The sequence below is a fragment of the Lepisma saccharinum genome, chromosome 2, assembly GCF_977018435.1.
Source record: "Lepisma saccharinum chromosome 2, izLepSacc3.1, whole genome shotgun sequence".
NCBI lineage: Eukaryota > Metazoa > Arthropoda > Insecta > Zygentoma > Lepismatidae > Lepisma > Lepisma saccharinum.
In genome coordinates this window covers 184,317,450-184,332,548 of record NC_139230.1, presented here as the reverse complement: position 1 = coordinate 184,332,548, position 15,099 = coordinate 184,317,450, and the positions used below count along the sequence as shown (strand labels likewise).

Here is a 15,099-nt window from a genome sequence, read left to right as displayed (position 1 = left end):
AAAGAGAATATATGAATGAAAAGAAAATAAGCAGTAAGTTAAGATGTTCAAAATGTAATAAGTATTTACTAAATTAGTCCTTAGACTAAGTGTTAGGTCTTCTAAATTTATTTGACTGTGTAATCTAATATATATTAGATACACTTTAATAGAGAAAATATTATAATATGATAGATTATGTAAAATACAAGATATAAATATATACAAGAAAATAACAGTGTACAGATAAATAGATAATATATGCATTACAGGTCCTTGGACCTAAAGCTTCCCGAAAACAAGGGAATTACTTCCAAGGAAGGACTTTCCCGAAGTATGGGAAGTTCCAGTCTTGTAGTCATCCTGGCTTCTGGTGGCTTCTTGGTTTCTGGTAACTTCCTTCTAACCTGGGTGGCACACAGGGAGCCCTAAGGCACCATTGGCATTGGAGCTCTGGATGGATCATTCGGCTGTGGATTTAATCTAGCTTCTTGGTGTAACCTTAACTCTTGAGGGTTCCATAATTTCTTCTTCATTTTCAATCTACTCCCTACTCTTCAAGGCAGTTGAAGATGTTTGGAAGTCGGACTTCTTGAATAGATGATATGATAAAATTCCTTATCCTTTCACCTTCGGCTTCCCTGAGGGAATTTCCAAGGGAAGGATAGTTCCCAACAAGGGAGTTCTAAGTTCTTAGGTTGTCTTTGTCCATGACATTCATTCAAACTTCTTCCGTTCTAATACAGCACTTGAATCCCTCGAAGTTTTATCCGGTTAAATCTTCAAAAGGGTCTAGAGCCAAGTTGGCAATTCCACACTCACACGAGCCTGAATCTAAGAGCACTTTGCATACAGTTCTTCCAATTCAGACTTATCACTTAAGATCACTTAGTTCCGTTATTATCTCGGGGCCAAATAGTCCGGCACCCACCGATTTCACTTTGATCTACTTGACGTAATATAAAATTTCCGTCTGTTTATGCAAGAGGGACCTTCATAAAATCTAGTCTAACACTGTTCAGGGGATTCTGTCCTGAGTGATCTCCTTGTCATTGATCTAGTATTGATTGTTCTCACATATGTAGGAACAGACGAATCTTCATTTTGTTGCGACGAGGATCTGACACTATAATTAAGTTCTTCCATATATGAAATTTCAGCAGATAGTTTATTTAGAATATTAAACTTAATTCGGCTGTCAAAAATTGTCTCCTTATTGAACTGGCCTAGGTTACGTCTAAGTTCACTCACATATCTTGAGGCGTGTTCCTTACACTTTAGCACCTTATGTTCGGGTGTGTCCAATTCGCCACAGTTATCACAGGTGTCGCTATTTCTCAGGTTGAATCTCCTGAGATACATTTTAAAGGGCCCATGCCCTGTTATAAAGTGTGTGAGACCTTTGGATGGTTTAAAGTATACCCACTTGTTCCTCTTACCAATGGTCGTTATGAAATTCCTAGTACGTATTGAAGCATCTTGACTCCATTCGTACTCCCACTTATTTTCGAAGAAGGCTTTAACCTCTTGCTTCCTCATAATATTAATATGATGGTTCGCAAGGAAGTTCTGTCCCGTTCCTTTGGTAATCCAATACTTGGTAGCCGCCTGCTGTACCTCAATGTCCAGGGTAAGGACCCCAGCAATCGCAATAAGTGAGAGAGTTGGAGTGGTTTTAAAACCTCCCAAGATCCGAAGAAGGACGTTGCGCTGCGCTGATCTAAGTTTGGACTTCACCCGTTCTTCAAAAGCTATATTAGCCCAGGTGCTGGCAGCGTATGTTATAATTGAGAGAAAAATCGCTTTATAATAAATCAATGCGATATCAAAGGGAACCTTGAAGACTGTATTCCCCATGCTCAACGTTCGATGTAACTCCGTCTTTGCTTTTTCTATAACGTAGTCAACGTGCGATCTAAATCTTAAACCGGAGTCAATATATACTCCTAGGTATTTAAGGGACTTAACATTCCGAATTGGTCTACCATTAAGTTTTACACTAGGAGATCTCATAAGCTTCCCCTTTAGTAATACTGAGAGAGTTTTATGAGTTGCAATGGTAAGTTTTGCCTTGCAGCACCAAGCATCTAACTGTGTTAAAAGACTCATAGCCTTTAGTTCCAGTTCTCTTCTACTGTCGGCGCCTACCATGATCATCAGATCATCTGCGTAAGCAATTGCTTCAATGGACAAGGGATTCTCATTCAGTTCTTCTAGCAGCGGTTCTATGGTGATGTTCCATAACTTGGGGCCTAATACGGAGCCCTGGGGACATCCTTTATTGACTTCACGATGGACACTCTGATCCTGCCAAACGTAGTTCACCCCTCTATTATTTAGATAATCACTGATCACGTTATAGAGAGCTGTTGGGAGATCAAGTTCCCTCAATGTAGCGAGTGTAAAGGGCCACCATACGTTGTCAAAAGCTCCTTTTATATCGGCAGCTATTCCAAGTACGTACTTGTACGTGGATTCATGGACTGTTCTCTTAACATGGTTAATAGCATCCTCCGTTGACAGTCCTCTGCTAAATCCATATTGCCTTTGTGGTGTGTCTCTGAGGAGCTCACTTTCCTCTATCCTTTTAAGCAGTAGTTTTTCTAGGATCTTCCCAAAGGTGTCCAGCAGGCATATTGGTCTATAAGATTTGACGTCAGTTCGATCTTTATTTTTATTCTTCAGTATTAGGGTTAGATTGGCTTCTTTCCAGCATGCTGGAAAGACACCCTTTATTAAACATAGGTTGTAGATCTGTTGAAGATGATACGATATCTCATTCTTAGAAATCTTAACCAATTCATTCGGGACTGCATCCGGCCCAGACGCTTTCTTCGGCTTTAATTTATCTATAACAGAAGCCACCTCCTCAAACGTAAAGGGTAACAAAAGAGTCTTTGATGTATATATTTGATTTCTTCTTCTGCTTCTTATTTCAGCTTGTATATCATTATCATCTTGGGGATAATCCAATGGAAGAAGATGTTCCATGAGGTAACTCACCGTTTCCTCCCAATCTTTAGTATACTCACCATTTTGTCTCTTAATTGTTGTGAGTATTATTGATTGCTTTAACTTGCCTGTCACCATCCTATAAGGAAAACTCCACGGATCTCGAGCCAATTCTCTTTTAACAAAGTTCGCCCAGGATTTCTGCTTATGTTGTTTTAGCAAGTTATTATACCTCCACTTGGAGTCCCTATATTTCTCTAGGAAAAACTGCTTATCTCGGAATGTCTTCGCCTGTTGATATGATTTCCTTAGTTTTCTGGTTGTTTGTCTTCTTTTTAACAAGTAATCAGGCCACATGTTAGTGTTTTTGCGGTTTCCAATCTTAATTTTTGCTACTTCCATTTTTAAGATGGAATCCATTACTTTATAGAGTTCTTTGATTCCTTCTTCCAGGTTCGTTAATTCCTTCCGGGGCAATTCTGAACTTATGCGTCTTCTTATATTTGCCCAGTCTGTCTTCATCCAGTTTACTCTATGGTATTGTGTGTTCCGCTTTTTACAACCTTTATTTTGTATTGTTATTCTAATGAGATTATGATCGCTTACAGTCTCATTATCAAAAATCTTCCAGTCTATATTATTTACTGCTCCTTTTCGATTTGTTATGCTGATATCAATATTAGATTCTGCACCCTGTCTATTCTTAAACGTAGGTATGTTTGATTCTCTGTTTAATATTATTAAGTCTTTTAATGCGATACTGTCCTCCATTAGTCGACCCTTATCATCAGTTGTCTTACTGTGCCATAATTTTGATTTGGCATTACTGTCAATTGCTATGAGTATCTGATTTGTTGAGTAGCAATCAATTATTTGTTCCATGACGTTAAGGAACGGGATAATTGGATCTTTGTATTGACAGTATATACTGAGGAAAATCCAAACCGAACTCCCAGTGTCTATTTCAGCCACTTGGCAATGTGTTGACGACAGGTTTTTATTCCAATGCACTCTGTAATTATTATTAAGTACAATTATCGCTGCTTGCGGTTCATTTCCATGAATTAGGATTTTAGCTGTCGTTGGGAATCCAACTATTGCACCTTTGACCTGATAAGGTTCTTGAATGAGTATAAGATCGGTATTTGTCTGTTCACTAATATGTCTTAAGTTCTTCGGTAGCCATCTGAGACCTGCCAGCATTTAACTGTAAAATTTTTATGGCTTCACTGTTGTTCCTATAAGATACATTTTGATTGCTAGCCATAGTTAATTTTACTGATTGTCCTTTCCCACAAATCATGAAACGTTGGACAGACCTCTTGATTACAGTTACGCCTTCTATACTTGCAAGGGATACATCTCTTGAAGTTCTTATGTTCCTTACATTCTTGGGTTCTGTGGCTTTCTCCACATCTTTCACATGCTGGTTCCCTTTCGCAGTGCTTATTAACATGACCAAGGTCATGGCAGTTATAGCACCGCGGGATTGAAATAAAATCCTTGGTATTGTGTATCGAGAATGGAAGATAGATCCGCTGTTTGTTCTTAAACATGTTTCTAAAAGTCGGAGTTGTCTCAAGCACAATATGGCTAGCAACGCCATCCCTCCTACCAGTCCTAAAAGCAAACTTGACATTTTGTTTGAATTCCTCCAGCGAAGTTGATGTTTCAAAGTTGAGAGTATAAATGTTTTCGATTACTTCTTCATCCTGGTAGGACCTTGGCACATCATAAATGATGACCCGAGGATTTCTTTTCTTAATAGATTCTGATGTGATGCCTCTTGACACCAGTTGATTATGTGTTTTCAGTTTTGTAGCTTCTTCCTCGGTTGCCACATCTAGTATTAGAGTATTCCTATTCGATCTTACATTTCCAATCCGTATCTTTTCTTTAGCTGGATCGATATACTTGGTAACGATTTCTTGTATCTCTTTTGGAGATTTATCTTCAGATCTTAGGAAAAGTGTTGCTCTTTGCGTCTTTTTGTTTTGAGCTGGAATGTTCTTTGGAGTATGAGTACTCTGGACAATTTCTGTATACAAGGGCTGGTTATTTATACCACTTGTGCTTTGTTTTGTTAGTGCTTCTCTAGTAGTTCTTATCTCTCCCTGTAAGAACTTTTTATCCTCTTTTATTTCCTTGTTCACAGCATTCAAGGTTTCAATCTCCACTCTGCTGTCCTCATAAATGGCCTCTAGTTTGGACAAAATAGTTGTAAACAAGGTCTTGCTAGATATTGTCACCTTTTCTCTTGCGATACATAGTTGAAGTTCATTTATCATAAATCTAAAGGTGTTAAGTTAATGTCATCGACAACAGCAAATCGACAAAATTGGACTGATCAGGTTTTCCCCCTATACTGTTTATATTCGTCGATCTCCGTGGCGGGTGGTTAGCGCAGCGCGCCACGACGCCAGGGGTCCCGGGTTCGAATCCCGGCCTGGGCATGGGTGTTCTTTGTGAACATCACATCATGAATTTCATCCTATCATCACTCATCCTCATCGTCGCGATTAGTCAAAAGTGGCAGACAAGCAACGCTAAATAACATAACTCAAATCAAATCTTTATATATAATAAGGGAATATAATTACTCGATCCTTATATTTACGATGGTGTTGTTGGTGTTGTTCTTAATAAAACTCGATTTTGTTCTTAATGAAAATTTGGACATTATTATTGTTATTATTATTATTATTATTATTGTTGTTGTTAGTATTATTGTCTTATTTGAAACGACGGAGTTAAGGCCTTACCGATCCTTTTCTTCGACTCAACAGTGTAAAAAAAATACACTAACATATTAAACACAAAGTACATACATTCATTTTACATATGTTTAGACACACACACACACACATATACAGCACTCGTACATACAAGTCGTATCACGCTGAGTGGAGTATATAAAATATAGAATACAAAATCTAGTATAGTGTACAACTGACTACAAGGTATTTTAAAATTATGGTTTTATGGTTTCTTTATTCTTATGTATCCCTAATTATTTTTTTCTCTTTTTTGCAGTGGTGTCATTATCCTTCAAGCCCACAGAAGAGAGGAATGACTCTGGATTAAGCGGGGCCCCTTCGCCTGTCCCGAAATCTGGTAACAAGAACGGCGGGGAGGCGGAGCCAGGGGAAGACCCCAAGCAGCCAAAGAAACCCCCAGTTAGCATCAGCATGCCAGGCGGCAAAGGGGGGGCCAGCCCCGACCCCTGTAAGTACCCCCCTACCTCAGCACAAGACACAAATATCACGGTGCAGCACGAGACAATGAGCGAAACAATGCACGAAGCACAGAGCAACACTGCCCCTTCCAGTACGGGAGATATTTCGAAGTTAAATCCGAATGCTTCAACAGCTACAGGTTCGACATATAATTCTTAATATTTTTTTTCTCCCTTTTTTACCCCCAATATTAACTTATTCTTGGGGTTGGTCATGCTCACCCTTTTTTCGGTAATACAGAGGCTTGACTCATATGAGCATAACTAGAGCGGTGTAACTTTTGTTTCAAGCTGAGATATATATATACGTATATATATATATATATATATATATATATATATATATATATATATATATATATATATCTTACTTTCCTCTTTGCTTAACTAACATATAAAAAATTGAAGCCTTGCTCCTGCAACTAACCAACTGAATTCCTTGCATCTAACACTAATCTTCCTAACACTAAATTTTAACGCAGTTTGCTTGATTTACAATAAGATTTATGCAGGAATTCAGGGAGCACTTTACACTCCTTGAACTTACTCGTGATGTATGAACTTCGGAACGAATTTTTGTCTCTAAAGTACCTACTAAATTCACAACTTTCTTACAACATTGCGTGCACAATATCAGATTCCAAAGCTAAAGCTTTATTGTATTCTATACAATACACAGAGAACAAATCGCGTACGATTGCTTGTATGGCATTGTTGAAGATTGAGAGTCCTCAGAGGATTATCTTCTATTGTTGTATCTTGACCGAATGACACTGAAGCTTAAAAATACCCATTCTCTATTTTTATACGTCTAATAATATCATCCTTGTGGAATCGTTAACGCTCACACAAACAAACATACAAGAATTAAGTAACAACAAGTATTTATAGTTTGCAGAAAAATATCATTCAATACAACAGTAAATTACTGAGTTTCAGTTACTTAACAAGACATGGTGTAGAAACAGTAAAGAAATATTAGTATGTAAAACACGTATTTGAGTTCTTGTTATTGTATTTTATAATTTATCCGTTCTCACTCTGCGATATAGTACTGTATCAGATACAATATATGATGTTTAGAATATTTGTATCTCCCTCCTAAACAAATTAGATTGGTGTAGGGTTTCGTTGGATCCATCTTAACAATATTCTTCATAGTAAGCATGAGGTTGTATGTATTCTAGATACCCCATAAAACAAAGAATAACATAGTCGAATGAGGAAATGTGTGAATAATTCACTGTGCAGGAAAAATCCTTCGCTCACAAGACATTTGTGGTTAATAATATAAATTAACTAATAACGGGAATCACATCCTTATTTCGTTGAGCTTATTTGACAAAAGTATCTAATTACCAGTAGAAATTAATCGCGTGAAATTACACTAGATCTTGTCTCTGAATATGCACAGCTCACACTAAAATTAATACAATTTGCTGTATATTCTAGCATACTTACATTGTAATATGGTTAATTGACATGGTCCTTAAGATAATGTGTAGAAAAATCCTTCTGAATATCTACGAACGTACTAATTGCTTAGTAACACGCTCACTGCACAAATCTCTCGCAATCTGAATAAAAGTACTTTCTTCGCTCGTAATATGCAGTTGTTGAACGCTTTAGAGCCTTTCAAAACACGGAATATCCCCCTTAGATCGCTTCAATAATAGAGATCGTAGTTTGTTGCAGACGAGGCATTTTCTCGCTTTTTTGAATCATGCTTTTGTTTTTAATTTTTGTTAATATGGAAGTTCAGTAGCAGTGACACATTTCTTTGTTTATATATACAAGTGTATATATGTGCATATACATATACACACACACATATATATATACATTTTCCATATGTAACAGCTACTTTCATCCTTATGCAGTCTCATTGTGTGGCTGCACCGTTTTTAGTTATATATATATTTTATTTAAATAGAAAATAACACTCTAGTGCATTTATTATTTATTAGCTTATTTTACTTTCTTTATAAATATGTTATGAGATTACAGTAACAATGAATACGAAAGAGCTTTACTCTACCTTTTGTTACTAATGCAATTTTCCCAGATCTGCATATTTCGTCTTAGTAAAATGGCGGGAAATATATGTTAACAATATGTTATGGGATATACTAGTATTAGTCGTAAGTCAATTTTTCAATCTATTTATTTCTGTTTTTTGTTTCTACGAACTGTGACAAACGAGGTTATGCAAAGAACATTAAATAAATATTCGATAACCCGAATTTAAATTTAGCAACAACGCTTTCATTAAGCGGACAATTCTGCTCTATTCATGAGGCCTCTGTGATTTTCTAGAAAAGAAAAATATCACAAGAAATATACTCCTGATTTTCTAGGAAGCATTAAAAATATTTTAAAGTAAATTCATTCTTTTTACAGCGAACATTTTAAACATAAATGAACCAATGTGGCGATAATAAACTATACTTGATTAATAATCTTTTAAATAGTATTTTAAAGCACCGTATAGTTAAAATTCTTATTTAAAAGTACCATACTGTTTAAAATGGTGTTTTCTTGTTCTTGTATTAACCGATAGTTTTTTTTTTTAACAATAAAAACAATGGTTTAAAACGTGCATATCAGAATTTGGTTTGATAACCGGAAAGGATGAGAATTTATTCTCAATTATACTTCCCATTATACGTTAAAGCTATTGATCTGTAAACTAACTCAATGAGTTAATGGATTTAACTTAATTATACATACATGTGTGTCTTAAGACAAAGTACCTTTTTGCACTGACATGTGGGAATGGTCTAATATGAGTATGCATCTGCGTGTTATTTACGTAGCAATGAGAATAATATTGTGATACTGGAATGTTATTCTCTTCTTCTGAATTTTGTTGTGGTATACGTTTAGTACCTAATTATAAATAAGTACAGAAATTTTTATAAATGGGTAAATCTAAGTAATATTAACCCATCTTGAAAACATGAAATTTATTCACTCATCTTACTAATAAAATTTATTAGGAATTTTCTTTAAAACCTCAGAATCTTAACAGAACTACAGTATGTTGCAAAGGAACGCATATTTGAGTAGTGAAAATCTTCTGACACAGGCAAATAGTAGTTGTTCATGCACGTGTTAAACTTTTCTACAGAAATGCATTCGATCATAACTCTTTATTATCACAGAAGATTTCAACAGATATTCAAACCTTCAGTTAACTGAAAATTTTAAAATAGTGAATTAGTTCTCAGTTTCTTTCCCATCAAGTACTAGATTTACTTACATTGCCAATTGCAATAAAATTAATAAACCTTAATGACTTTGTCATATGTGTAATGTGGAAGATGCCTAATATGATTCGTCCGCAATTCACAAAACCAAATGTTTCACGTTGAAGGAGGTAAAACACATTTGTATTTAATTGTGGTAATATTCAAGATATGAAGTGTGTGTGAAAATATCAGGCGATGTTCGAAATTGAATCCCAGTACATAAAACTATAATTCGGTTCAGAATGCTTATTTACATTTTTCTTATTTTGTTTGGAGAATTAATCCGGCGACCTCAATTGGGATCACAAAAACAACCCGTTGGTAAATGGTAAAAATCATATCATGTATGTATATATGTATGGAACACGCAATTAGCTGAAAATTGTCAATATCATCTGCATATTTGACATATACACGAATCAGATGTTAGGTTGTCTGTCCTGTCTACGATGTTGGTCCCCTTCAGGTCATAGAAAATTTCAGGAAGTAAAACAACACACAAAATCCCATTCATATTTCTAGAATGTTACAATACTGCGATATGTCCGTGATATTTGTGCTGTCTGAGAAAAGACGGATGAATCTTAAAATCGTCAGACTTAAAGTTGATAAATTTGTAGTCTGGTCCTTGTGACACGCCTAACAATTGTTTACAAAAAACAGAATTACACATAAAGCATGTCCCAAAGAAGTAAGAAATGATCCATATATCGATTTGGTAGAATAGGAAGTAACTATTCTAGTTAACCCAGGAGTGGACACTGAAGCAGGTCATTCCTAGGAAACAGAATGATCATTGTCGTTTGATTAAATCTAAATTGCTTAAGGTTTAATAAGAACAATATCCTTAGTTGTTGGAAGCATAAGGCATATACTTAAATATTGTCCACAACAAACCAAATAGCTTGCAAGAATTTTTGCATTTCTATTATATTACGTCGGTTTTCTGCCACTTTTGGCTAATCACGACGATGAGGATGAGTGATCGTTAGTTGAAACTAATGAAGGAACACTCACAAGAAACTCTCATGCCCTGACCGGGAATCGAACTCGGGAACTTCGGTGACTAGATTGAATGTCGACTACGTAACGTTCTCGGTAATCCTGCCGGCTCCAAAGTACTAATGAAATGTAGTAAGGGTTGAGTTACTCTGTATGTTATTTTTATATTTATGCAGTGAGCTTATTTGTAAACGCAGCGAGCCCGGGAAAAATAAATCGCGCATCCTCATGGAAGCTGGTTTTTAGAAACAGCAACGTATTCGCATGTCACGGTACATTGAATTGATAAATCACGAGTAAACAAATGCTATTTTTACTCATCTCGCGACTTCAGCACTTTTACTATACCTACATTTAACTTCTTCATAAACTTGAAGGTCAAGTAGATATAAAACTTCACACCCATAAAATCAAACCACTTTGTTGGTAAGAAAATCAATGCATACAAAAGCTGAGAACAAGAAATGTGAGCGTATTTTTACAGAATCAACATGAATATGTTATAAATTGTTAGCTATCATGAGCACCTAAAATTCCCAAGACATAAGTTATGCAATTGTATTCCCTTTACAGCAATATCTTTATAATGGTCTTGAAAATTATAGTTAAAGCTGCTCATAAAATTTAAGATACAAATTGTACGTAAATTTGATAATTAAAAAAAACATTATAACAGTAAACCATATTTCTTAAATAATCAAATAATGACAAAATGATAAAGTTGCTCAAGTATTGTTAGGCATCTATTGTAATTATGGGAAAATATAAAGATTTCTTTTAAATTGCACCTTCACTTCCATAATTATTATAATGACAAAATTTACTATATCATTATTTTTTAACAATATATTGATATTTTTTTCTTAAATTCTCGGGTTATATAAAGGACATAAGGTAGATTAATACTCCTATTGAAATTTCACAGTATCATGAAACAAGAAATGCAAAGAAAATCTTAGCTGCTTGCAACACACAATAAACGTAGAATCGGAGTGTTCTAGAGACAATGGCCGCTCAATTTTACACTCGAGTGTACATAAAAGGTTTTGTGTGCATTCAAGTGTACAATTACAGTTTTATGAGATATACAATTGTATTTCTTTTATTAATGAGATTATTGAAATCTCGTTGTAACTCCTCTCTCTAGGCAAAGGTAATTAGTCAAATAGCACTTTCCTCCTCTCCCATTTAATGAATCCTCCATTACGTTCGGTAACCTTGTTGACAAGCATAGCAAAAACCTTTTCCAGTTCCACTATTTGAGGATACATATTTATTTTTTCAATTTTTTTCCACCATCCAAGTTCCACTAATAAACTAAACAAGATATGAATATTTACACAGCAAATGTGTTCGGATATATTTATCTTATGCATCGGTATTATTTGTAGTTAGTGGATTAATTAGAATAAATTATTTAAGAAAATATAAATTTTTAGTTCTTATGTTTGTACCACTAAAAAACTTTGTTATCTAAAGAATTAGATTTTCGTTTGCCTATTACACTGAGATAATGCATTAATTTATTTTATTGTGAGACGTTTTAAGTTTATAGCATTTAGAGAGTTCATTATAAATATATATTTGGTTAGCCACTGCGATCATCGCAATGCTTATAAGTGTGTGTGTGTGTGTGTGTGTAGTATGTTCTTTTCAAATATCTGTTGGAGACAAAGGTAAATAATTTAATTGCAATTATTTTCCTGGTTGCACATTTTTTGTTCAAGAATTTGAATTCTTGTTATTTTGTTTTCTGTTTCGCTTTAAATGTAGCTTATGCTGCTGATGTGATGAAAGTAACCACTGTCAACTGAAGAGCTCCAATGTACTTGTTTCTCTTTTGTAAAAGGAACTGTGTCTCACTCACGAATTTTTTTTTGCGCTATTGACTTTACCAAATTATTTTTTTATATATTAGCGTGCAGTTTGTGAGCTTATTTGTTTGCCAGGAATTAGTGTAATTTTTAGAATAATTCTTCATCATAGTTAGAGATTAAGGTCTTCCAATCGTTACCTGCTTTTCCAACTAAAGTAAAATTAAATTACTTGATATTGTTAAGTGACCAGAAGAATCGTGGTATAACATGTAATATTTATATATTGAGCAATTTTAGTCGTAATTTGCAAGGTTATTCTATTGTTGTCATTGTCTTTGTCTCAGTGTTCTTCCTAATCTTTGGCTTTCAAATTGACAACTAACTCATTCCCTTTGTTTCGTTGTTCTTATGATAATGCTCTTCCAATTGTGTGTGGTGACTAGTGCACATTTCCAAAACATTGGCTGTTAATCACGCCTAAAAGTCAAGCTGTCGTTCACTTCACAAGCTCAAGTTCACACTTTTCTGATTTATTGTCTGAACTTCATCTGTTTTCAGATTCATTCCCCTCGTGTTTGCACTCTCTAAGTGTTCTTTAAGTATGAGTTTCGACTTACGGAAGTTACGATGTCTTTTGCGAAATGCATTTTCACTGAAATTGTAGAGCTTGATGTATTGTTTGTCTACTTCTATGACTTATGTTTTTGTTGTCATTTTCATAGCCATTGTATATTTTATACGTACATCGACCATTCCAATCCTGACTTTAAACTTATTGGATGATATATTAGTTTTCAATTGAATAGACAGCCATATCTAGGTCGAATTTTGTGTATCGTATGTAAGAGGTATGTGAATGGATGAAATAGATATATTGATTGGTGATGCATACAAGATAGTGTGATTAGTATAGACGGATATGTAAGTCATTATAATTTTACTGATTTGTCTTACTATTGCAACCAAAGGTTTAATCTGATTGAAATTTGTAGCTGATGGGTTTTTGCTGTCATAAATCATGACATCCTCAAAAAAATATAATTAAATCTCATATAGTGTATACTTCGTGAATTATTTTTGTTAATTAGGTGTTAACTTTCGTCCCATAAGCTTTAAATCGCTTTTCTAGTGTCTTATATCGGTACGGTTCATTAGTGACGTTCAAGTTCTACCATCGTAATGTTCTGTTGTATAGGAAATCAAAATACAATAAACAATAGCCTAATGTAATAAGTGTATATCTTGGTTAGCGGGTATAAAGACCTTTGAGACATGAACGTCACTAATGGCGTTTAACAAATAATACTGAGGGGAAAATTAGCTGGGTGCGACGTCCTTGTGTATGTCATACTAAGTACAACACCAATTCGAAAATACTTCTATTTGCAGCTTCGAGTATCTAAGCTCATGTGAGTCATGCCTATAATTCCACCCTTTTTCTTCATAGCTTTTCTTTTCGAACACCGAGTGATATTTCTTTACTGCCTGCAATGTTTGATCATTCATTTCGCTGTTACTTTCGCATAAAAGCTGAAAATTTTTTGCATGTAATTTTTCTTGCAAGCTTAGGCAAATGTTTTTTCACATCTTAGTAAACGCTGTGTCACTAACTCTTTCCATAAGCAGGGTATCATTATGTTTTTGCTCCCTTCTTTTTTCTCGAAGCTTCAAGTTCATTGCTTAACTTTGCAGCTAATGCATTTGTGTGGCTCTAGAAAGTGTTCTGGACTGAACAATAGCAGGGTTTTAGAAACTTACTAATAAAAATGTGCATGTTTTCAGATGTAGAATTTAGATTTATTATAATACAGTATGTTATTATTTAGCAGGTACTTGAAACTAAAATTATTTATTTTTAATCCAGAGGGTAAACATACAACTGTGTATTTAGTCCATATTTCTTTCCACTCTGTGTAGAGCATTCAAGTAATGGCGTTTATCGATATAGATGAAGATGACGAGTTGTCTTGGACGTAATGGATGGTTTTGGTTTGGTTTGAGTTGGTGTTTTAAGTCCACTTTATGCACATTAAGGCTAATCGTGACTGGGCCTACAGTTTAAAGTGGAATCCGAACCACTATGTGCCTCCACCGGGTATCGAACCCGGGATCCCTTGAATACAAGCCGACGAGGACGTAATGGATGCAATTTTGGAATGACAACTAGTAACGTAAGATCGTTGATGGAGATTGAGGCAGAATTTCTAGAGGGATCAATACAGTATATACTCTAAAGGTTGTGTTTTAGTAGCAGAAATACATGTGATTACATAATTTTCACCAGTTGCTTGCACCGCATTCAACTTAGTTTGTGTTGTTGCTGTTCGACATTCCACATTCGTTCTTATTTATTCTCTCATTTCACTTCCTTTTTCCCCTTGAGAGCAATTTTCCGCAGCTCTAAATCCATTAACATTTATTTCTAGCTTCATAGCCTTATTACCAGTGTTCAGTTTTTGAATAATTTACTTCTGCATGTTATTTATATAATTTCAATCTGTATAAATGTTGCCATTCAACAGATATGCACAAATATTAAATCACTTCCCTTCATTAATTACAAAATTGTATCATCCTTTAACTTTCTAATATAATGTGTAGGAGCATTATTATCTTCAGCTTTTATTCCCGAACTAGTTTTTCTTGATCCGTTTACATCATCGATTCGATTTTGTCACTATTTGAAAAGTATAAAAACGAATATCTAAATATAACATCATGCTGAATTTAACTTTAATTTGTTTTCGAACAAGTCGGTATAATTTTGGAATCAATAAGAATGGCACCATGTGCAACTAAGAATGAACCAAATTATTTTTAACACAATCATAATCGAGAAAGGGAAGCCAGTAATTGTTTTAGT

At 34.8% G+C, this 15,099-nt stretch overlaps 1 protein-coding gene across 3 annotated transcripts in view; it reads left to right on the top strand.

Moving 5' to 3' along the window:
* LOC145984224 (cAMP-dependent protein kinase catalytic subunit 1) overlaps positions 1-15,099 on the top strand; it is a 408,508-nt gene that overhangs the window by 236,987 nt on the left and 156,422 nt on the right. For 2 of the 3 annotated variants that reach the window (XM_083117788.1, XM_083117787.1), the window contains exon 1: positions 6,163-6,306. In XM_083117788.1, the coding sequence (XP_082973914.1) occupies positions 6,213-6,306 (94 nt within the window). In that variant the 5' untranslated portion in view covers positions 6,163-6,212. The other variant, XM_083117791.1, reaches the window with a different exon arrangement.